Below are 24,450 nucleotides of genomic sequence, written 5' to 3' on the forward strand. Positions count from 1 at the left end.
TCCGTGGCTTTGGTTACGCTCCTCCAGGTTGGCTCTGTTGCTTGGGCAAGGGGGGGTGGGCCAGGCACTTGAACACCCCACGTCGGGGAGCAACGCTTTGGACCGGGTCTTTCCTGGCGGTTCATGCTTTGTCCCCTGATTTTTGAAATCAGTCATGTTCCAATCCTCTGTACGGAGTAAGTGTACTTCAGTTAGAACATTGTTCCGCCCCCATCCGAAACCATCGCGGGGTAACGGAGCTCTACTGTATTGGAGGAGCCATGGGCTAGTTAAGCTGAACTGAATTCTGAAACCTGCGACCATGTCGGGGACGAGAAATCGACGTCACTGTGTTGCAGCAGCAGCAGCAGCAGCAGAAATATCTCCTCCCCTACTTGATGATGGTCAGGGTTCATCATGAGTCGGGTCCAAGATGATGAATATACACTCAGTGCAAGGTACTGACAGTAGCGGTGTACTTTGCTAGCGGAACTAAATCTCGAAGAGAGTCATAGCGCCCCACACTGGATCTTGAAATCCAGCTGGAGTCCTGGACCTGATGGGGGGAATGAACACGCCAAGTGGGGGGATTGGCGGGCCACGCTTGACCTCCCGATCGGAAACATCTTGTCCAGGTGGCTGGCTGGAGGCGGTTACGAAATGACCGGGTTTTGCAAAGGGGGCGCGCGCAAGCGAAGGTGGTGGTTGGGCGAGAGACTCAGGACGGCGTGAAGGAGGGAAGATGGAGAGGGGGCTGTCATACACGAGCGGCCACCCAAATAATGGGCGAGGCCTGACCCAGCGACGCAAGGGAACCAGGCTGTGGAAGTGCTTGTATACGGGGTATTGGACACTCTGAGGATAATAATAATACAGGTTCCTCCTGTTAAGTTAAAATGGTTTGCCGAACCTAATGTGATGCCAAAATTACAATTTTCGGTTCAGATGCAGGAGTATTGTCCAGAACAAGTACGACTGTACTCCGTAGACTCCCCTAAGAAATCCATTGTTGATTCTTTTCCCACATCGACATCGGATCGGCAGACCCACCAGTTCGCCCACAGACTATGGACTATTTAGGGCCTCCTAGTGCAGCTTGGCGGCCGCCAGGTTTGGATTTCCAGGTAGCGGGCTTTTTCGTCGACTTTTAGTGGCGAACGGGCCGACAGCACGAACCGCATTACGCTCCTCGTCATTGGCAGTCGACTTCTGCCAGTCATCGTCACGAATGCATCGGAATCTGATCTATCATCCCACCGTCAGGGTCTTATTCGACTTTCTTCTATGTTTTGATTTCCTCGTGATAATGACTCCAGTACGGAGTAGCGGCACATTCCTCGCACAGACAGAATAACATCCACTTGTGTAGCTATAACGAGCAGTACATCTATACTCTCCTATCGGATAGACTGTGATATCCTTCTAGTGCCAACAAGCACCATCAACAGCAATCTTGATCCGATCCACACGGGATCTCGGACCCTCCCGGGGATCCTGCAAAGTTCTGACTCGCGTGAAGAACTAAACCATGGCTCAAGCACTGACGGCTAGTTTGGGGCACGGCCGCTCCCGAGGCTGGCTGCGATCCTCCGAGGACGAATAAAACGTACCAATGGTGACAGCAGGGGCAAGCAGCAGAAGCCTTCAGTCCCATAATAACCACACAGCGTATCTCGCCTCTGAAGCGAGTACTCCGTACATTGCCATGTGATTCTGGTCCTCTGTGGTTAGATCGATCAACCGGGTGGGTTCAGGAGGGTGCCACCCACTCCCGACTGTATCCTCAGCCACCAGAAAACGCAAGCTGAAGGAGAGGCCCACCGCCCGAAGATCTTTCTTCCCTCCTCTTCGGCTCATGAATTCAACCAGTATTTTCATTATGTTCATTTGACTTGCACGACGACAGGAGAGGAAATTTGGGTCCGTGTTAATGGCCACTGGCTCCGCAAAGTTCAGGCGGGCACGAATCTTCAGATGACGGCACAGACAGGTGGAGCCGATGGGTGGGGACGACAGGTCGATCGCGGGCCAGCCAGACTATGTCTGTACTACTGCAGTTCGCGCTACTGTACGGAGTAGTTAGTTCATGCTAGCCCGTCTTGAGTTTGTCTGTCGATTCGTCTCGGTCCATCACGGTTGGTCTGGTCAAAGCGAGCGTATCGACACGGCTGTCCTCAGGACTACCCGATCGCAAGCTCAGCAGAGCTCGCTAACTTGGTTTGACGAACGATTCAGAGGCTCGAAAGCAAGAAGGGCCATCTTCAATCCACCCGTCCATCCCTTACGCCCCTGAACCAAAGCACAAAGCACCACACGATTATTGGGAACCTGATGGCAATCCTTGTCCGCGTGGGGAACGATCGACAAGCCTCGACAAGAATGTCCCGAACCACGATCACGGCGCCCCCATCCCATAGGTCCGGCCTGAGCGCCCACTGGGTCCAATAGTGGCCATTGTCGCATAGCAACAGCAAAAAGGGTGGAAACTCCCAAAAGTCTGCCAGGCCTGATGGTTGCCCTTGTTTTTTCAGTACCCCCTGTCAGGTCCGGGAACTTGAAGTACCCCCACTTGGCAAAGGAGATTGAATTCTCCGCAATCAGTCAGAACTCCACGGCGATGTACAGGGGGCTTGTCGCTGGAGTTCTGCCGGGCAGGTTCTTTTTGGGCTGTCCCTCGTGAGGTTGGCGTTCAGCCCGAATGGCAAGAGCAGCAAGATGATCCGAGACATGGCGATTATTGGATAAGATATGGCCCCGATAGAGATCGATTATGCGTGTCGCGACGTAGGGTATTTCCCTTGTACGACGTGAGCGGGGAGGTGGTGCCTCACAAATCCCTGGATAAAAGTCAATACCAGCCCTGTGAACGTGGGAAATAATCTGGAATTAGGGGAGAGTTTTTGCCTTTCGGGCAATGATCGTAGCGTCACAAATCAAGAAAAGGGTCCTTGATTTCATCAAGAAGCGACAGGAGGGTGTAAAAATTGAAAATAATAATAATAAAAAAAAGAAAAGAATACGAGCAGAGCAAACGCCCATGCAGTGCTTGGAATGTGCCAGCCCCCACCACCACCACAAGTCGCCTGGCCCACTCGAGCTTGACGTATTCTTTCGGCTGCGCTGCAGGGATCGTCTCGGTGGGTGACACGCTGAGAACATTCTTATCCGGTCAATCCTGTTTGAGGGGATTTTTCATCCGCCGATTCTCCTCCTCGAACCGCTTCGTTTCGTCGTGCGCACGAGTCCTTCTCGCGCGGAGTATATCGTGACCCGCGTATATAGTCCATCTTCCGTCGGACAATACGACTTCTGCGCTCGAAGAACCCGCATCATGGCTCAGTACACGGGTCCCACACACCCCCACGGTCCTCCGAAGCAGTTTGTGCTTTGCTTCGATGGCACTGGTAACAAGTTCGCAGGCGACGAGTCGGATAGTAATGTGTTGAAAATCTTTCGCGTATGCTCCCAACTCCTTCCCTGGCGCTCGAGCACTCCACCCGAGACACCATGCTAATTAAATCGATTTTCAACCCCATAGATGCTGGACCGTAGCCAGAGCCACCAATATCACTACTATCAGCCCGGTATTGGAACCTACGTGACCACCAAATCGCTCACCAGCCATGGTCGCATCCAGCGCATCAAGTCCTGGTACCAAAAGGCCAAGGATTCAGCCATCGGCTCCTCATTTGACGAGCATGTCATGGGCGGCTACAAGTTCTTGATGCGATACTATTCCCCCGGCGACGAGATTTATTTCGTTGGTTTCAGTCGCGGCGCATACATTGCGCGATTCCTGGCGGAAATGCTAGACTATATCGGCCTCCTCGAAGCCGGAAACGAAGAGCTCATCCGTTTCGCCTGGAAGACCTTTGCCAAGTGGCAGCAGCGCGCAGGCGACAGCGAGGCAGAAACGGAGGAAAAGAAGAAGCTCTTCCAGTATATGAAAGCCTTCCGGGAAACCTTCAGTCGTCCGATTTCGCGCATCCGCTTCATGGGCCTCTTCGATACCGTCAATAGTGTGCCTCGCTTCGAAAACGCCTGGATGCAACGCAGCAAGTTCCCCTACACAGCGCGCAGTTCTGCGAGAGTGATTCGTCACGCTGTTGGTATTGACGAACGTCGAGCCAAGTTCCGTCAGGATCTCATCTCGGGGCCCAGGCCGCATGGTAAAGAGCACAAACGACATCGCCATCATCTGGATCCGCGTCGCCTTGAGCACCATCTGATGACGCGGCATGCCGATGCCAACCACCACTTGCATATTCGCCGCCAAGATCACTACGAGGCCTCCGCCGAGCCGGAGGTCCCTGCTATCACGGTCAACGACAACGGTGAGGTGCCCCAGAATGGCGACGCGGCTCCCGGTGCAGCACCGCCAACCTTTGAGTTCCCTGGATGGGGTCCCTCCGCAGGGGAGTCATACTACCACGCCTCCCACCACTCACCGAACCAGGGTAGCGAGAGCAACGTCGGTGAGAAGACAAGCCAACGCTATCGTGCATCATCTCCTCGACGCATCAGTCTCGCCGTGCCGAAGCCCGCGCCTTCAATCGACGACCTCCAATCCGTCCGCAGCGGCCAGTCCGGTAACCTGTCCATTCAGGTCCCCAGCCAATACGGCGACGAATCTGAGGACGAAGATGACCAGGACATTCACGAGATCTGGTTCCCGGGCTGCCACGCAGATATCGGCGGAGGCTGGAAGCTAGAAGGCGGCGAGTTGTGGGCTCTGAGCCACGCACCTCTAGTTTGGATGGTGCAGGAGGCTCGCAAGGCCGGCTTGGAGCTGGACGAGCGCAAGATGAAGCAGTTCCAGTGTCTGGAAGAGTTTGACGGCGATTACACACCCATCCAGGAGGAGATAGCTGCACGTCGACCGAGCCAGTGCGTTGAGGGCCACGGCGATAACCCTGATGTGTTCCGGACCTCGCCTGATGAGAAGCAGCGATCCGCTGCGAGCCGCGACTTCTGGCACGCATTGCACACATCCAGCACGAAGAGCGCCTTGCACGACTGCTTGATGTTCAATCAGGGCCTACCACATATGTCTGTTCTCTCATGGCGAATCATGGAGTGGTTACCATTCCGACGTATGGATTTGCAGGAAGATGGCTCATGGAAGCCGATTTGCTGGCCATTGCCTCGCGGTGAGGTTCGCGATGTCCCGCTCGACGCGGAGATTCACGTCTCGGCCATCCGCCGCATGCAAGCCGATCCCAAGTATCGCCCGGGCAACGTGATCCTTGGCGGCGGTGGTCGTGGTGTGCGTGTTGCGCCGGAGTCATACGGCATGGGTGACTGGGTCGTCTTTAAGAATGAGGGTGATGGAGTTCGCGAGACGTATGTTCGTAAGAGCGTGGCGACCAAGTGTAAGGAAGCACTGGAGCAGAAGCAGAAGCACGAGCACTGTTTGCACTGAGACAGGCACGAGTTCTTGATCAAGTCCGCGTTGCGATACTATCTGAGCAAGGCTGTGATGATATGTACCTTAATATCTACTTTATGTACTACATGCCCATCTTCGCCAAGGAGCGAAATTGACACTCTTTTCATTCCGTGAAATGCACGCTTCTCCCCATCGTTGCTCCGTCCTCAACCCTCGATACCCGTCAACCTCCTCCCGATGCCTCACCCAGCAATTGTCTCCCTTGGACATCCACCAGGCCCGTTGAAGGCATTCAAAATGATGTCAATGTGTTTTCCTATCTCCTTTTATTACAATGGCATAGATAAGGTGTAAAGGGAAGATCAAAAGATTGCCCGCAACACCAGTATCTACCTAGTCAGTCATTCCCACACGACTGTGGCATGCACCACCATGTACCAATTGTACATAACCGAGTCGGCCTTCATCTCGGGGTGCGTAGAGCTGCCTAGAACTCTGTAGCCCAGATCACAATCGTCCATCTAGACCATCCCTGCAGCACTGAGCTGCATGGACGAATACGATACGGTGGAACCACAGCGCCTGCTTGGCCCCGCGTAATTGGAGATGCAGTCCAGTTCCACGACACGGATCGGGGTTGCAGACTGTGAGATCATGGCGAGAATTAATATTTAACAGAGGAAAGAAAAAAAAAAAAAAAAAAAAAAAAAAACAAGGAAGAACAAAAATCGTAGAAGGGGTCAATCTTGAATCTCGTCAGAGCCGAATCCCACTTCGCCCGAGACATCTTACCGCGTGTCATACAAGAATTGAGTTAGGCTTGTGTCAAGCAAACCGTCAGCCTCGGCGTCGCCGGTCTCGATTTCTGTGTTTACTCCACCGCAGGCACTAAGGTTGTGGGGTCATGGCGTGGGAATCCATGGTTCTTATTCCAGGTCCATCCAGCTCGGCACAAAGTACTGTACTCCGTACAATAACGGTCGTACAGTTGGCAGTTACGATGATGTCGTATGGTTCTCGGCCAAACATATGCAAGTAGATGTTAACAGATGCCAACTAGGCCTCGTCTGTTTAGACCTCAAGAGATAGCTCAGGATATAGGAAGCGGTTGTAGCGAGACAGTAAACAGAGTTACCACGGTCGAATCGAACCAGTCCTGGAGCCATTGCTTGGCTCTGCAACGGTTTCCTCGATATTTCTGGAACAAAGCCATTTACCACCCCCGGAGGAAAAGCCCTTTTAGCCTTTTGTCTACTCAGAATTTTCTGGTCTCGATGCAATGTCATGGGCCATTGATGATTCATGGAGTAAATATAGAACAAAGAATGGTCCAAAGGATCCGTTTGCTTGGAGTTGACCTCCATGAACCGGAATTTTTGCATGTGAAGGTCACCCACCACTCACGGATTTTCCACACGCAATAGATACACCGGTTACCCTACCAAGGCTGTCCGGAGCTTCGATACACGAGATACCTGCAGGCTCTCGGATATCTAGATAATCTGCGACCGGGCCTGTATGTTATTGGCGGAGGACAGGATGCTATCTCCGTCTCGCATGAGGAAGTGATACCCTGAACTCTCGAGGGCAGAGAAACAGTCCAACTCGGTATGCTTCAACGTCCTCTCTTAAGGTTGGGGTATTCTTTTAAGATTGATTTAGATCTTGTTACTTGAAGGCTCAGGCATCGAGGTTGGATTATGATTCAATTCATGCCTAAATAGGATGGTTTTGTAGTTTTGCCGTATACATAGAGCCATAGAGCCTCTCTTAGGCAAATCTTCTGTATATAGTTTTCCAATGATTGCAAAATCAGACCAGCAAGGAACAGAGAATGCTGATATTATCCAGACTTAATCGACATCAACAACTGTCTTCTCGTAAATATTCAGACCCAACGAAAGGATCATCAAGCCCGACAGGCACCAGGCTTGTCAGGGTCCCCCCATTGGTGATTGGAGGTCTGGGCCTTGGCTCCGTTTCGCCGCAACCTTTTTTCTCCTCGTCTTTGACCTCACCATTTCTCACTTTCTCCCTGTCCCCCGACACTCCTTTTCCCTTTTCACCAGTGGCCTCTTTTTTTTCACTCTTGAAGCTTGGCCGGTCCAAGGTTCTTGATTCTTCCCCCACACACCTCCTTTTGCTCTCATCTCTACATGATGCGCCCGGCGTAAAGTTCCCCAACCGCTCCTTTCTCTAACCCCCTCTCTCGCCCTCTTCGCCTTCTTCGCCTTCCCCCCCTTTTTCTTTCTCCTCCACCACGCTTGATCGCCTCGATCGCAACAGCCATGGACGGGTCACAGCGACCTGAGGCCATGCGCTCCTCTCACTCTGCCTCACAAGACCCCACTGGGCCCAACCCCGGAGGTGCCTCGGAACGTGTACCAAAGGAGGACGTCATGATCACTCTGTCGCTCTCTCCCGAACCGCCGGCTCATCCTCGGACCAGATCCCCTTTGGCCCGATCACATCTGCGCTCGCGATCACTGGTGGGAATCCCCGGCATGCCATCGATGACGCGCGCCTACTCCTCTCCAGGGCTGGACTCTCGAGGACGATATATCTTCGTCAACGGCCGCGGGGTGCCCGCGCCGCAACCCACCATCGACTACGCAAAGCGTTCCACGCCCTTGCAGATGCGCAACGACGATCACATCGAGACCCGCCTGGGGTCGCTGAACATCTCCGAGACCATCTCTGAGAACGCCGCTCTCGAGACCCTGCCGCGGTCTCCGTCCTCATCCTCGCCAGTCCTGATGCCGCAGACTTTCCCGCGCATCGGTCGCCTGCGTTCTACTTCACCCCTCCATTTCCAGCAGCCCATCAACAGTCCGCCGTCGATCCATACCTCACCCACCTTGGGCGGCCGATACAACGAGTCCTACCCAATTCATTCAGCCTCCTCCACATCCTCCGTACCTTCGACCCCGACCAGTCTCCGCTCTCGAAGCCCCAGTATCTCGTCCTTGGAGACTATTCCTGACATTCCCGATGCCGAGGCTGAAGCACTTGAAGAAGAGCGGATCGCAGAGCTCAAGGCTGCAGCAGATGCGGCCGACGCAGCAAGCACCGCCAGCCGACGACGTGGCGCATCCGACATCTCTACGCCCTCTAGTTCCTTCGGCACCGTCCGTGGTGGAGCCAGTGCGTATGCTCCGCGAAGTGACAAGCGCAAACGATGGAGTGTCTGTGGTGCCGAGCGCCGCCAGGACCTTGACCTAGAAACCATCTGGGAAGACTGAGGGAATCCAGCCAAGGCTTGTCCATCACTCGGCATGTTTGTGACAAGATCTTTGTCTTGCATTTGGGGTGGATTTTCACGAGATCGATCCTTCCTCTCGGGGCCTCATTGCCCTGAACCACATTCGAACCTACTCATTTTACACACCGACCTTCTACCCAACGACGTACATACCACCGGACCATCTACTCATCTTTGCAAAGCGATATCATCACACGAAAAGGAGTTTCGTTACGGGTGGCGCTAGTGTGCTTTTTGTTTCTCTGATTCTTGCGGCGCGACGGGATGTGGGCCAGGCGTTTAGCTTCTCATCTATCCATTATGCTGGTCATAATTCATCTTGCTTTGTATCATCGACACTGGTTTTTCTATGGTCCATTTTGTCTTCTTGTCTTTCTGTTTCCCCTGCTCGATACCATCCACCCAGTGTATCTTATTCTCTGACCTTTATTTGCTTGTGCTACGCTCCGCAGTCTAGAACTTTTGACTGGGACTCCAATGAAGATGTTATTCTCGAAGCTCAAGCTCTGCCAATTTACTCTCCGTAGTTCACATGCAAATGACCACCTATGCCAGAATCCATAATGAAGGGATTCACCAAGTGGCTTGCAGCTCCCCATGGATCCAACGTCAGCGAATTATTCACACCCCAACTTCCCCGCTTTCTACCGCATCCTGGAGACAGAAACTTATCATTCCTCTCTCATAAATTGTCCCCGACCTTAGACACAGTGATACTTACTGTCCCCGCACCATGTCCACAAAGCCCCATGTCGGCATCATCGGTGCTGGCTTCTCAGGCCTGAGCTGTGCTGATGTCCTTCTCCAGAACGGCGTGCAAGTGACTATCCTCGAAGCGCGGGATCGGATTGGCGGCCGAGTAGGTTTTCCCCCGCATCTGTGATGTGTCTGCCTTTTTCGATGGCTTTCAGTGATGGCGTATCACTGATGAGATATCATGGTGCGTTGCTGAGTACTCTTTTCTGTTGGCTAGGTTCATCAGAGGGAGGTTGGAGGTCATTTGGTGGATCTGTATGTTCTTGGTCCCATCTGTGCTTATCAATCCTTGATTGGATCACTTTCTTATATTCTCGTCTTCTGACTCTGGACTAATCGTGATGCCAGTGGCCCAAATTGGATTCATGGGGCGGAAGCTAATCCAATCATGCACATTGCGGACGCGACGCAGACCGTCACGCACGACCCCGAAGGACGGAATATTGCCATTTCCCGCACAGGACATCTCGTCGGCGAAGACTCTGTGAACAAAGCTTGGGAGTTCTTGTGGGGAACTATCGAGCAGGCCTTTGAATATAGCAGTCAGCATGGGGATAGAATTCCTCCCGAGCAAAGTCTATACGACTTTTTCCAGGAGAAGGTTAAGCAGTCTACATTCTCTGGGGAGGAGAAACAGCTTTTCTTGGACTTGTGTAAGATCTGGGGAATTTATACGGGGGATCCTATCGAGCGGCAGAGTTTGAAGTTTTTCTTTCTGGAAGAGGTCATCGATGGAGGTGCGTAATCTGCTCTGCCCGCAGAGGAGATCAGTAAAATGCTCTTCGGTATACGTCCTCACATATACTCACAGCGAACTATTTTGTCGCATCAACCTACAAACGCATATTGGAGTATGTCTCTAGAGCCGCAGTATCACAAGCGGATATTCGATTCAACCAGGCTGTCGTGAGCATTGATGCTCCACCCCGCGATAATAAGCAGCATCGAGACCGGATCACTGTGACCACTAGTACAGGTGAGCGCTACAGCTTCGACGAGGTGGTTGTCACCTGCCCACTTGGCTGGTTGCAACAGAACACGGAGGCATTCTCTCCGGCTCTCCCACACCGACTACTCGAAGCCATTCGAAGCATATCCTACGGCCGGTTGGAGAAAGTCTACGTGACTTTTCCACGAGCCTTTTGGCATACCGATTCAACCCCGAACACCAGCTATCAACACGCATATGGAGAAACGAATGAGTCGAATTCGGCGCAGAACCCCATGTATACAACATCATTCCTCGAACCTTCATACGCGGATCATCCCGCTGGTCTGGAATGGACCCAGGAATGCTTCTCGCTTGCTATATTACCCACACCCTGTGCCCATCCAACCCTCCTGTTTTACACCTACGGACCCTGTTCAACACACATCGTCGAACAAATCGCCTCATTAGACCCCAGCTCATCTGAATATCGCAACATCTTGGTCAATTTCTTCGAACCCTTCTACTCCAGGCTTGAAGGATATGACGTCACCTCACCAGACTGCATCCCCACCGCGGTCATGGCAACCCGCTGGCAAAAGGATCCATACGCGGGTAATGGGTCTTATTGCAATTTCCAGGTAGGCCTGGCACAAGCTGACAAGGACATTGAGGTGCTTCGTTCCGGTGCTGGTGTTGGAGCTGAGCGGGGGCTTTGGTTTGCGGGTGAGCATACGGCGCCATTCAAGTCATTGGGGACGACGACTGGGGCTTACTTGAGCGGGGAGCGAGCTGCAGCACGGATTTGTGAGACTGTAGGGATTAATTCATAACTCTGGTGTATGCGCTTCCATGATTTGTCAATGTACAGAGACTGGTTACTTTTAGGTATACTATGTACTCTGTCATGAGTCCATGACAGAACAACAGAGGGAAATCCCCTAATTGTGGTATCTGTTGGATGTGAGCATCAGTGAAGTCTTGAAGCACCGTTAAGGATTTTAGGTCGGTTTTATGGTGATGGAGAGGCTCATAGGCGCAGAGGTTTTGATTATCTGGACTTTTGGTGAATTTTGTCCATGAATAGTAGAATATGGCGATTCGTACCTATTCTTGCTGTATTGAAGCGACTTGGATAGTCTTGCATCAAGTTACTAGTCTTGGGCTGCGTGGTGCGGAGGTGAATAGCGATTCTTAGGAACCTAGGCAGATCTCATCGCTAGGGCTCATATCCATATCTAACAACGTGTGTGAAGATAACCTTCTATAGGTAGGGGAATTCGAAGTTAGCCAGGATTAAACCAAATTGTGACCCACAGATGTACATATATGTTCAGCCTAATATTGTAGAAAACTCCAAATACTCGTGCGAGGACATAAAGGAAGCTATTGATTGAAAAATCAGAACGAAAATAAAACCTCATACCTTCCAATCCGCACATATACTCAAACGGTAGGGTTCTGTCGAAGGTATAGATCTGTGGCGTTCTGCGTGAGCCTGTGGAAATTGTGGTTCGATCGTAAGCGGGTCACTAGTAGATTATGACCAATCAGACCCTCTCTTCCTGCAAACCATTCCCATCCCATCTTATATCCACAATCTCCAAAATTTTCCATCCGCCCGCTTGGCCTACGCGATAGGTACTCGGGTAACGGCCGGCTGGCCCAATGGCAAGGCGCTTGACTACGAATCAAGAGATTGCAGGTTCGACCCCTGCGTCGGTCAATTTTTGTCTCATAAACCCCCTCTTATGGGGGAAGGTTGACTTTCTAGCGATCTTTTTTATAGAGTGGGCATATAGGCATGTAGGGGAGAGAGTATGGTGATTTTTGGGATGATGTGGAAGATTCAATGTAAACCCTCGAGTGGCACAATAATGAAAGCGGTGAACTGTAGAACGAGCCTGGCAAACACGAGTCTTGTTTCGCCCTTTTCATTACCAATTTATGTTCGATTGATAGACCTTATGCTAACTACTTAGTCTTTGCATCCTTGACAATCGTCCATACAAGAATCAAATGTCGCCAATCGACCTTAGAGTCAGTCCCTTCTGGGTACCCTATACCATTCCAGAATCATTTCTACTCCCAGAACGATCAAGCTATACGCTCCAGTTAAGAACAGTAGCACCTTCGTGCAAGAACTCGCACATTTCCAGCGGGAGAGTTTAAGCAGCATCAAAGGTAGACCACATATCTCACTAAATCAACCGTGTTCCAAGTCAGGACGTATAATAGGAGCAAATTTTCGACAGCGAGATTTTGTGGTGACACTTAATAGTGACCACCGTCGACATGATTAGATCAACACTATTACTCCTACACAATGTATATTTTTGTTTGTGAATGGTCGTAACTAGGATTTTATTCCAGGATTAGTTGATCACCGGGAGTTATCTCCCGCAATCCGCAATCCGCACTCCGCCGTAAGACACACGTCACCTCCAACTATTCACTTCATGACTACTCCAGCCAAATTTCACTCAGACAACAGGGTACTGAATAAGCCAAACAGGGGAACAGGAGAGATCTAGAAGGGCGCATGCTTTGACAGGATGACAGACAGACCTTGGACACAAGGGATTCATGGGGTTCACGTGACAGATGTGGCAAAGACCGCTTGCAAGCACACATCGTGAAAATCATGAAGACAAGACAAAGAAAAAGGTGAGTGTGAACAAAGGAAATGGATGAGAACAAGGGGGATGGAGGACTTGGTGATTGATATATGACATTGACCCTGATACAAGGGCTCGCTGAACTGTACCTCAGGGGGTTTCCAGTCCTGTTCTCCCTTCTTTATCGGGTCTTATCGCCATGCCCCTTGACTAAGGGATAGAAGACCCTGGACACAGTCCAAATCATCTTCTTGACTGCCGCCGGCACCGCCGGCCATGAATGCAGATACTTCGGCGCTCAGATCGGGCCCTGCTTTGCCCTGAACTCCGGATGGATATTGCCGGTTGCGTTTACTCGCGGACACAATGCCGAGGCCGGTTTTCCGGTTGGCATCGCGCAGAACAGGCCTCGGGGCATGCGATGTTGCCCGCCGGCGGATATGTGTGGATCGAGTGCCTGGGATCCAGTTCTCCTTGTCAGAGTCACCAGGGTCAAGCTCGAAGTCTGGCTTGCCGGACTTGGATGTGATGTTCTTGGACAGTTTGGATACTTGATAGAGGGATCCCCGATTCCGTTCCGTCTCTAACCTGCCCAGAGATGAAACGGTTCGAGAAAGCTTTCGCCGCTTTTCTCCCATTGATTGGGAGATCGGTGTGCGAGCTGAGTCGGCATGCAGTGAAACCAGGCTGTGCCGTTGCGATGCACTACGCGTCAGAGAGCGCTGGCTGCGGGATTGGAAGAGGCCTGGGGAAGATGTGGGGGCCTGTTGGGAGGACATAGGGGTGGACAAGGCACTTCGTGCATCCGTGTCAAAGGCAGACTCCCAGATTCTAGGGTCGCGAGAGCGACCGAACACCCGATCGTTCTCGGTTATGCCGGCCCCCGGCGTGGCTGGGAAGATGGCACTGCTACTGCGACGCAGGCCCGAGATCTTGGGCCTGCGGACCGAGAACATGGCCACGCGGTTCTTGGATGGGGACGGTTCATTCTCGCCGCGGATCACAGCCTTGCCGTCCGAGGACATGGCGATGCGTAACGAGTTTCGACCCTTGGGCGGCGACGGTGTCATCTCATCCTCCTTCCGCACCATGGCCTCGCCGTCAAAGGATAGTGACAGACGCAGCGAAGGTGGTGACTTTACGGGTGTGGTGTGTTGATGCAACACGGGCTGCTCACTCGCTACCTCTCCCCGAATATCCGAGACGGACCGTTTCCGCTTGGGTAGTTGCAGCGATGACTCCTCCACTGATGGCTCGTTCAGGTTCTGTTGTGACTCCGCCTCGTAGAACTCTTCCTGCGTGGTTGGCGGGGTCTCTCCAATAGCCTCCGTCGCCACACTTGTCTGCGTGCTCTGCAATGGCGGCTCCAACTCATCCTTCTCGCCCATTATCGGATCGGAATCATCAGACAACTGCAATAGCTCCCCGCCCCAGGACTTTGGTCGAGACTCCTCCGATCGGTCCTGGCCCTCGACCTGCTCCGCCCCACTCGACGACCCCGGTTCCGCGGACGCGTTATCATCACTCGCTGGATGACCCGACGAGTCGGACATATTTGAGCGCGGTGCAAGCAGCTCGTGTGGATGAAGAGGTTTCGATTTCCTCCGGTCGTTCTGGCGGCGATTTTGGAACCAAATCTGTCAAAGCACACAAGAAAAAAAGATCAGCCACTCGGACGGCGGGAAGATTGTGGACGCTCTAAGTCTTGGCATCGCGTACCTGCACCTCTTTCTCGCCGAGCGAGACGCGATTCACAATGTGGGTGCGGGCAAGCTTGTCTGGCTTCGGATTGATCTGATACTCGGCCTCTAAGATAGCATGGTCCTCCGGACTATTTGTTGTTGTGGATTGTGATGGTTAGTTTTGGTCTTCAACGACGCGTGATTGCCCAGTGCATCGATGCTCCGACGAAAAAACATACCTCGTCCGACGACGCTTTTGGCGAGCGAGAAGTTTGTTGTCGACTCGCGGTGGCAGGTTCTGAGTAAGGGTTTTCTGGGAGTGCACCAAGAAGGCGTAGGTCAATCCATGGGAGTCGACAGCTGGTAGTGAAGGCGAGGACGAGGCCACCGCCACCGAAAGCTCCGGATCGGACATGGTCAATTATACTATGAGTGCATTGGGGAAGAGCAGGTTCGATTAGAAAAGACAAGGTCTGTAGAGTAGAATAGGGGGGGAAAAGAGAGGAAAGGAAATTGGGATGAGGCTGGAGTCGAAGCGAGTATGCAGAGAGGGCCGTGGGAATCGCGTCGCGATGTGGACGCGGAGGGTAGCAAGAACGTGGCCCGCGCTAGTCACGACTTGCGCCCGCGAAGTACCTGCTACTTGCACGGTGCCCCCCGGAACGCGAATTTCGGTTTTACTTTTTGGTACATTTGTAGCTATATCGTGTGTGCGTTACCTCCATAGACTCAGTCCTCGATTCTATCCTCACATCCCTATGCTGGATAATTCTCCTAACTATGAACGCGATGGGCTTCCAGACGGTCTCGGAGGTAATTCGGGATCCCCACTCTGGAGTACGCCTGGTAGGCTGATGGGGCGCTCGCGTGTCTGCACGTGTGGTGGAATGGGTGAGATCTGAGGGATGTAAGGCGCCTCTGGAGACATCTCTACTACTGTCTCCTCCATGGTTATAGTAATGGTCGATGTCATCATCGCCTGAGCTTTGTTGTGTTCTCACATAGCCCGTGGAGGCCACCCGAGTATTACATAAGGGCGACGCGTGCCTGACACGCTAACACGTGACTTCGTAATCCTCGAAGAATGCAAGAGTTCATGATCCTAACGCTTTAATCATAGTGAATCTGGTTTGCCCAAAACTTTCGCGATTCGTGATTTAGGTCCTTCTTTGAGGCTGATCTGGCGAACTTTCTATGTTTACCAAGTCATTCGCCCTTGACTCCTGCTATTTAGCCCTTACAATCCTTTCTTAGAGATGCTACCGTATCAGTAGCTCTCTATCTCGCGCGCTCTACTTAGGTGTGCTAACTAAGTACCCCTTTATATAGATCATGTGTCCAGCTCAGAAGATATCGACAAAATTTGGTGTTTCTCAACCGTCGCCCGTCTATAAGTTCTTGACTGCGTTTCTGAAGTAATCAACTCTGACCTCCCCATTCCCGAGAGTTTTTCCCTGACAAGTAACTTCAAAGTGTAAAAGCCCACCACATTCGCCGAGTTGAACCCGGATCTGATACTCCACAAAATAGTGTACCCGACAGTCCACTTCAAAGTGGAGGCAGTTGGGTAAATGGACACGGGAGATGTCACAGACGAGGAGACCAATCGACGTAGTTCCTGGAGAAGATGATGAGTATATAGGACATGACAGAAAACATAAAATAACAGACCTGGATCGTTGATGTTGTCAGGTGGAGGGTCCCTCTCTGAACAACAGATGATGATTGTCTTGATAGCAGTCTCTCCTTGACGATGGAGTAGAACACCGCTTTGTTCATGAAGGTAATTCGCATGGTACCGTTCTCCCTATAGATCAATAAAAGCATCAGAAAGAAAGGGCTAGACCTAGCTCAAATCGAAGCTTCGTCATCTCTCCTTCTCCTTATTTGCTTACCTTCTTAATCACCCAGTATAGCCGGTCAACCTGAGAGGTAAGACGTGATATCGTAGCAAGAAGAGCCGCTTGATTTTTGAATGTATTTTCCGTCAAAATCGGCCCTTGGAATCCGTAATGACAACGGACCACTCTAGTTCGAGGCCGGCAAGCGCCGGATCCCCACAAAACCGCTCCTAGGGCCACAGCCATTATCCTATTAAGGAAATTCAGTAATTGACATAGACATAGAATAGGTGTGACTCACCCCATATTCGGCCTGTGGATGATATAGCTGCTTCCGAACAATCGCTGCAGGTTTCTGTAGAGATAAGGCGAAAGGGAAAATCCCCCCACGAGAATGATTTTCTGTTTATGTATCAGTATAGATCTTAGTTAATCCGTGGTTTTTTGGAGTGCCGTACGTTAATCATAATTTCACGGGCAGAGTTATTCGCCTCTTCGATCTGGTGTTGAAGCGCCTTGGCGATCTTCGCAAGAGCGTTGTTAAAGAAAACTTCGAGGTCGGCACTAGAATTGAAGATATTAGTGGTCAGTCAATTATCCTGAGCCAGTAAGGCGGATCGGGGAATTAACCTTGATAGCAACACAGAATTCCATCTTTTATCGTACCACTTGGCATTCAGAGGCTTTTCAATGGACATTATCAATGACAGACGGTGGATTGTACCAGTGGATTTATCAAATTTACATTTGATTTTCTCGAACGCTTTCATGAAAGCACTGGATGGACTGATTTTTTCCCGCGGTAAGTTTCGGAAGGCATCACCAAATCTTTCGCACATGAGCCGATAAAATTCTCTGTCAATCAGAGTGGAACCGCATAACTCTCCTGGATAACGTCAGTTCTACCAACAACGTGATATGCGCTTAGGTCGAGCTGTGTATATGGGCGAAATACCATTGCTGTGAGCCAGCTCATCAAATATTAATGGATTATCATGAGAGATCTGATAACTGGCAAGATCCTGTAAGCAGCGAGTTAGAAATGAACTATATGGAAGGTCCGAGGACCGATAGAAGACTCACAACTGTTCCACCACCGCAATCGCAGATAATTACTCCATCCCCGACCTGTCAGTACATTTGAGGCTCAATCAGAATTATGGAGCTATACAGGTTTGGTTTCGGTCATGAGATAATGCATACCAAGAATAAGGATTTATCTGCCAGAGCAAATGTCATAGCGGCCTGTGGTTCGGTGAGCAAATGGACTTCATCTCCATCTCTCGTGCTAAAGCCGGCGTTTCGAATCGCCTCTCGCATTAGCGCTCTGGTCGTGTCGGACCACGAAACCGGCACTGTGAACCAAAATTGGATGTGTGTCGTATCAAAATTTACCTCTGATGTATTCACTGCTGTCCTCAGCCTTTTCCATAAAGCGTCACGAAGACAGCCGAGAAAGTCGGTGATGACTTGAAGCGCGGTCATTCCTTCAGGAATATAGAAAATTCCCCTGGAACTCGCCCATCCTTGAACTTCACGGATCCAATTCTCAATATCCAGTTCTTCATCCAACAGGAGCTTGAACCAAGACAAGGATTCCGCGGGTTGTGCTAGAGTTTGGAGCTTCCAAGGAGACAAAGGTAGACTTGGGCTCTCCTCGCTGTACGCCAAGATGCTTGGAGTTTTGTCTGATCCTTTTTCTGCTTCCCAGCTTTGGAAAATCTGAATCTCCCTGGAGGGATTGTCGACTCTGTCATACGGAGGGATAATGAACGCAATGCCTGTGAAATCTGAGTCAACGATTGGTCTGCTTGAGAGATTGTGGACCTTCTGGAATGACGGACCTGAAAAAGTAGTACCAAAGTCGATACCAACAATAATATCCTGTTCACAGGCCATAGTGGTAGAATGAAGCACTTGCAATTTACAAATTGCAGGGAAGCACAGCCTGTAAGTGGAACTAGTCAATATCGGAATAGTTTTGGGGCAATCAGAATATTCAAAGCGTCGGACCTCCTATTTAAGATGCCATGTGTAGCGTAGAGACACTAAATCCAGTGAGATATTCCACATTGGATCTACTCGAATGGGTGGTGTCCTGAGACCTCTAGATGCCGGGTCTGGTTTCAGAGCGGAGAAACCCAGGCCTTACCTAAGAGGTGAAACTCCATGGGAGAACTACGTATGGAAATCATGATTGAGGTTTCTTCAATCTCGTAGAAAACAAAATTTCGGGGTTTGCTTGAGACAGACAGAGTAAAGAGGCACCTTCCAGCCGAGACACGTCTTGCCCGGAAAGGCTCGTTGGTGTATAACACTTTGAAGTGAAATAGGTAGAGCGTAGTTCTTCCCATTTTGTCAGTGTCGGTTATCTCGTTCTTTTACATTTATTTCAAGCTTGAAATGTGGCAGCCCTATCCAAAGCTGTGGCTGATTAACTCAAAATGCCAGCAGGGCCGATGTTTTTACTCTTTCGGGCGAGGGCAACAGATTATTCAAGTCACATATTGTGCGAGTCACCTTGAACGGGGTTCAAACAGCTTCTTCGGAGGCCCTTGCACTTTTGCCCGGCTCTCCTTCACTTTAGAGTTGCTGGGTTTGTTTGTTCGGGCATCTTTCAACGTCGTAGTATTGACTGCATATATCCGATCCCTCTAGAGAAGCTCGTACCCAGTCGGTACACGCTCGTTTGGAGCAACCACCATGTAAGAGTACCGGAAATTATTTGCGCGATTTTAAAAATAGCAAAAAGTGGATAGCCAGACTATCCGGTCTTCCTTTGAAGGAACTTCGCGTGACTCGTAGGACTGGCCTTTCTTTGACAAAACCCCGGGTGGCTGACAGGCCAGCTCAAGATTCTTGGACACCACCAGCTCATCCACCTCTCGCTGGTTGGCGGGTTTTGCGGCCTCCTCAACCTGTTGTCTCAGGTTGCAAGTTTCTTTGTTAATTTTGAGTCCCGGGGACCGACCAGGGCAATGCCCCGGTGAAGTCGTGACAAAGAAAGTCCCCCAGGGATTTTGCTTCGATACAAACTCAAACTGGATTTTGAAGCTGCCTTCATTCAAGTTCATTCCTCGATGAACATAAAAGATGTGGTGCCGTCCCTAGCCCTTCTGTTACACTTGTTCCGTCATTATCTCGGTTCGTTTCGTACACGATCAACTTGCCCCTCCACACAACAAAATGGCAAAGAGAAAGGCAGCTGCTGGGAAGAAGACACATAACTCAGAATCACAGAATGATCGGGTAAGGGATGCTAAATTTTACTCTACTGCTTGAAAGTAATAGGGTCTCGAACTCTGCATGTTGACTGTACAAGAAGCGGCAGGGTGCTACCATTCGCGGACCAGCCACCCTAGCTGAGTTCATGGCAAATTGGCCGACTGATAAAGAAATCAAGGCCAATCCTTCAAAGGTACGATTTGATGCTAGCTCCATGAGTAATTTTTCAATCGCTTAATCATGCTGACCGGAGAATTCTGTTCAGAGACGACATGGAGCTAATGATCCTAACTCTGCTACAAATAGCGAGGAAGATAGGCAACTTGAGCTAGACATCCTAGAACGAATTCGAAAAGCAAACGAAGCCGATCGGGGATTACCTATACCAGATCCACGAGCAAAGCCAACAAGGGAGCCGCCTGAAGACCACTATTATCCATGTCAATGGGCCGGTGTCGATCCAAAGGAGCTGAGCGAGGATGCTACTTCGCTGGATCACAACATGTACCAATGGACCTACAACTATGCAGATAAAGACAATGATGGAATCGAGGCAAGAATGACTGCGAAAGAGAAACAAGCTATCATCGATTACTTGTGCGACTGGTGTCTATTTGATGACTGGGACTCACTGGTAGCCTCATTTTCACCACTTACTCATTTGAATCGCTTTCACCTACTTCTGACAGCAACAGTCTTGAAGAATGTTTTTGAAAGGGTTGTCAGAAATCCTTTCTTTTATATTGACCTTGAGGAGGAATGGGATGGCAGTGGAAGCGATCTACCACCTCCGCACGGCGCAGAGCTCAATAAGATGTTTCAAAAGGCTCTGAAAGGTATGTCTTGTCGCCCATGCTGTCGATTGTCCACCGAGGACCTGATCTAATGAAGAGGTTCATGTCCTAGTATCTGAGGCTAGTGCCCATCATTGGCGTGCATCAACAGTCAAACTCTTCAATAGGTACCAGGAGTATGACGAGCTCGATACTCCTTTAATGGCGAAAGACCCCACACCGGGGATTCGATCGTACAACCTTCGAGAGAGATGCATTGATCAATTCACTTCCGACATGCTTGATAGCTCGAGTCTCATTGCGCCAATGTTGTCTCCCAGAAAGTTGAGCCTAGATCAGATCAAACTCCGCTATCAGGGAATACGGGAATGCTACAAGACTGCGAGCGACATGGCGGTCCGGTTTTATATTCAAAGAGCTGGCATTAAATTCGATGAGAGTGTCAAAGAGGTCGCCGCCTACAAAATTCCCCGCGACGACGAACACGCCCTCAACAGATGGGTTGCGTCCGTTTTCAATTGCTCCGGTACAAACACCGACGACCTTTTCGAGGGGAAAAGAGCTGTGATGGTTTTATGGCCTGCGACTTGGATTATACAGTGGAAGGTATCTCCCGATGTTAGAGAGCGTTGGCAAGAAATGGACGCGAAATACCCTCCAAACTACGACCTTGCCTATCGAGATGCCAGGGGGTCCATCATGGTGTCATATCATCGGGTATTGTTCTGGTTGAGAAAGACGGAAGGGAACCTCCGCTTACAGAGTGATGCTGGGAGTGATTTGGTTGGTTCATTCAAGATTGTGTTTATAGAGCTACTAGCCCAGCGTACTGCTTTCTGAACTTTTATTCCCGTTCCCGCCTTCCCCTCCTTTTCTGCTCTATATAGATATTCTTGTCTCCAAAGGGCGGAGGGTTGGCCAGTTCGGCACACCGGGGACCTCAGTCGCCCGCTGTGATAGGCCGATTCTCCGAAAGATTCCCCGTCCCTTCACCGCGGATGGTTCTGCATGAGCCTTCTTTTCACCTTCCTCACATTTCCCACTCTTTGACTTTTCCAGCCCCGGTCGAAGACTAGCAGGGATCTTGGCTTCTAGAAACCACTCCCCCCTTTCCGACCGCTTGGCTCCCCCCGCTTTCATGGGGTGCGGTGGTTTCGGCCTGTGTAGTATTAAAGGACCATGATCGTGCTGCATCGACTGCCATCTGGGGTATTCTACGGAGTGGCGTAGACCAGTTTGGCCCTCCCAAAGTTTGAGCCATTATCCTTCAAGAGGGATCGGACCAGCATCTTCTCGTGATGGGCCGTTTCTATGCGATCTGGGTCGCCGTGTTAGCGGCGACGGGGTCATTCCTATTCGGATACGACAGCGGCGTTTTGACTGATGTTATTACATCACCTAATTTCTTGCAGTACTTCAATACCACACAGACATCGTCAATCATTGGTGCGATCAACAGTACCTTCTCAGGCGGAGGTGAGTCTTCATGCCGAAATCCTCAACGCAACTACGTATCCATATAGCCTTCTTACCGGGTTCAAATGGGTACATTTTAGCTGTTATCGGGGCTTTGCAAGGTGGCTTGACGATGGATCGCTTCGGCCGCAAATTCACAATTCAAATGGGCGCGTCGATATGTCTCATTGGCGCAACTCTCCAGGCGGCGGCCCAGAACTTGGCGATGATCCTAGTGGGTCGTATCTTGGCAGGATGGGCCGTCGGGCTCATGTCCATGTCAGTCCCGGTCTATCAAGCCGAGTTTGCTCATCCGAAGTCGCGTGGCCTCATTGTGGGTTTGGCACAGCAAATGATTGGAGTTGGGTTCATCGTCAGCACGTAAGAATATTCAGACCCAACAACCCTGCAGATACGCCATGGGATAGGGCTATACAAGGGTAGCAGCTGATCCAGATTGAAACACAGATGGATAGGATATGGCTCCCTCCACGCATCAGATTCCAGCCAGTTTCAATGGCGCTTCCCACTGGCTTTCCAGGTGGTCCCGGCGTTGGTGTTAGTCATTGGAATGATCTTTCTACCCGAGTCTCCACGATATCTGATCGAGAAGGGGAGGTATTCGGAAGGAAAGCGGGTGTTGCACAGGCTGCATTTTGACGGTATCAACGAGGATTGGATTGAGGCAGAGTACAACGAGATCTGCCGAACGATCCAAGCCGAGCAGTCAGTGGCTGTGCAGGGCTGGATGCCCATGTTCACCGTCCCACAATGGCGGACTCGGATGCTGTTCGTTGCAAATAATACCCCCAGGGACCGTTGTTTGAAACCCCAAGCTAACGGATATCCCAGTCATGGACTCGCAGTTCAAGCTTTCACCCAAATGACCGGTATTAACGTGATCGGGTACTATCAAACGATCATGTACAAGGCGCTCGGGTTCACGGGGAGCCGTAACACGCTGGTCGCCGGCCTCTACAACTGTGTAGGCCCTATCGCAAACCTCATTTTCATCGTCTTCATCCTCGATCGCGTCGGTCGCCGTAAGCCGTTGCTTTTCGGTACGGTAGGCATTTCGCTCGCGCTGATCTGCGAGGGAGCGTTGAACTCGCAGAACCCGGATGGTCAACGTATTGGATACAGCATTGCTGGGGTCTTCTTTCTTTTCGCCGTGTCGGTAATCTTCTCGCTATCGTATGGACCTGTTGGGTGGTAAGTTCTTTCCAGGTGGGCTTTGCTCCGGTACGGCGCGACCCGTCAAACTGACCGGGGCTTGCAGGGTGTATATGGCCGAGGTGATGCCGATGCAGATTCGGGGTAAGGGTAACGCCTTTGCTGTTGCGATTGGAAACTGGGCAGTCAGTACGCTTTGGAATCAAGTCTCGCCCATTGCACTCGGGAAGCTCCAGTGGAGGTTCTATTTTGTGTTTGTGGCCTGGAGTCAGTGTCTCATCCCTGCGTAGTTAGTTCGGTCGCGCTAACTCTGGTTCAGATTTGTGCGTGTCGCTCCCAGTGATCTACTTTTATTTCCCAGAGACCAAGCAGAAGACGCTCGAGGAGATTGACAAGCTGTTTGAGCGAGCGCTGGAGCGAATTCCCGAGGATGGAAATGTGGTACTGCGGTCGGAGAAGGAGGGAGCAGGGGTTACGGCGATGAACGTCGAGAACGTCGAGACCGCTGGATGTATCCACGGGTAGCTAGTTGTTCAACTGAAAGCTGATGTCAGTGTTTTTGCTGGTCTCGTGGATCTCCACAAATAAAGTAAACCAGTGGAGTGCAAGTGGGGGGCGGGGGTGGAGTCGAGCGGAGGACTGAAGAGTCACTAAAAAATCACTAAAAAAGTGTTACGGACCTGGTCCACGTAGTCGTAGGTCGGACAGGTGACATGCCCTGGACTGCCTGACTGCCTGACTGCCTGACTGCCTCACTGTCTGACAGCATCCCCATCACCACCACCTTTGTCTTTCGTCCTCCGTCTTTGGTCTGTTGTGCGACTCTCTGGAAACATCAACCCCGTCCAACAGGCTCGGACCCGACCATCATACGATGATGGATCACCTCTCAATATCGCTCAGTGACAGCGTGCCACAAGCACGCCCAGCCCCAGAAACTCTCCCAAGAAAAGGGCAATCCAGCCGATCAACATTCCCAGCCGCTAGCACCTTGGCCCGCGCATCCCTTCCAACGCCACTCGCTTCGATTGGCTCCCCAGCGACAAGGGAGGAGGGGAAAGACCATGATCCCCAAGAGTCCATGATTCTTCCAATGAATCGTATTGCTGAATCGCGTTCTCCACTAGTGAGCTTCCCCCGCTTTGACGGGTCGATCATCAGTCTGCTCCTTTGAACTCCAGCTCGAGGGTCCTATTATTATTACCGTGTCAGCTGTCTTTGCAGACTCGTAGCTCTCCTTTGGTCTAAGATTCCCATTTCTGAAAGCTCCGAGCCACACTGCTTGAGTGACTGTTGCGCGCGGCATCTTTTCACTCTCCCCTCGTCAGTTAGCTTCGCGCTGGGTTGC

General features: G+C 51.1%; 7 protein-coding genes across 7 annotated transcripts; 5 read left to right on the forward strand and 2 right to left on the reverse strand.

The window, feature by feature from the left end:
- Positions 1-3,310: 3,310 nt before the first annotated feature.
- On the forward strand, positions 3,311-5,401 carry N7458_010700 (T6SS phospholipase effector Tle1-like catalytic domain-containing protein; the record flags this gene model as incomplete). The annotated part of the gene is made up of 2 exons (XM_056914082.1): positions 3,311-3,436; positions 3,518-5,401. The coding sequence occupies 2 exons, from the start codon at positions 3,311-3,313 to the stop codon at positions 5,399-5,401; spliced, it is 2,010 nt and encodes a 669-aa protein (XP_056762931.1).
- A 2,255-nt stretch (positions 5,402-7,656) lies between these two features.
- Positions 7,657-8,610, forward strand: N7458_010701 (uncharacterized protein; the record flags this gene model as incomplete). Its single annotated transcript, XM_056914083.1, has 1 exon — positions 7,657-8,610. The coding sequence occupies one exon, from the start codon at positions 7,657-7,659 to the stop codon at positions 8,608-8,610; it is 954 nt and encodes a 317-aa protein (XP_056762932.1).
- A 753-nt stretch (positions 8,611-9,363) lies between these two features.
- Positions 9,364-11,147, forward strand: N7458_010702 (flavin monoamine oxidase family protein; the record flags this gene model as incomplete). Its single annotated transcript, XM_056914084.1, has 4 exons — positions 9,364-9,489; positions 9,604-9,641; positions 9,735-10,123; positions 10,198-11,147. 4 exons carry the CDS (start codon positions 9,364-9,366, stop codon positions 11,145-11,147), a joined length of 1,503 nt encoding a protein of 500 aa, XP_056762933.1.
- Positions 11,148-13,123: 1,976 nt separating this feature from the next.
- N7458_010703 (homeobox domain-containing protein) lies at positions 13,124-15,029 on the reverse strand (the record flags this gene model as incomplete). Its single annotated transcript, XM_056914085.1, has 3 exons — positions 13,124-14,569; positions 14,652-14,763; positions 14,854-15,029. 3 exons carry the CDS (start codon positions 15,027-15,029, stop codon positions 13,124-13,126), a joined length of 1,734 nt encoding a protein of 577 aa, XP_056762934.1.
- Positions 15,030-16,642: 1,613 nt separating this feature from the next.
- N7458_010704 (Hsp70 family protein) lies at positions 16,643-18,354 on the reverse strand (the record flags this gene model as incomplete). Its single annotated transcript, XM_056914086.1, has 7 exons — positions 16,643-16,685; positions 16,757-16,857; positions 16,914-17,019; positions 17,122-17,341; positions 17,411-17,477; positions 17,539-17,583; positions 17,659-18,354. 7 exons carry the CDS (start codon positions 18,352-18,354, stop codon positions 16,643-16,645), a joined length of 1,278 nt encoding a protein of 425 aa, XP_056762935.1.
- Positions 18,355-19,825: 1,471 nt separating this feature from the next.
- Positions 19,826-21,314, forward strand: N7458_010705 (uncharacterized protein; the record flags this gene model as incomplete). The annotated part of the gene is made up of 3 exons (XM_056914087.1): positions 19,826-19,873; positions 19,946-20,516; positions 20,587-21,314. 3 exons carry the CDS (start codon positions 19,826-19,828, stop codon positions 21,312-21,314), a joined length of 1,347 nt encoding a protein of 448 aa, XP_056762936.1.
- Positions 21,315-22,062: 748 nt separating this feature from the next.
- N7458_010706 (uncharacterized protein) lies at positions 22,063-23,627 on the forward strand (the record flags this gene model as incomplete). Its single annotated transcript, XM_056914088.1, has 4 exons — positions 22,063-22,310; positions 22,398-23,141; positions 23,209-23,291; positions 23,443-23,627. The coding sequence occupies 4 exons, from the start codon at positions 22,063-22,065 to the stop codon at positions 23,625-23,627; spliced, it is 1,260 nt and encodes a 419-aa protein (XP_056762937.1).
- Between the last annotated feature and the right edge of the window lie 823 nt (positions 23,628-24,450).

The sequence above is a fragment of the Penicillium daleae genome (assembly GCF_028827525.1).
Source record: "Penicillium daleae strain IBT 16125 chromosome Unknown utg000008l_segment0_segment0, whole genome shotgun sequence".
Taxonomy (NCBI): domain Eukaryota; kingdom Fungi; phylum Ascomycota; class Eurotiomycetes; order Eurotiales; family Aspergillaceae; genus Penicillium; species Penicillium daleae.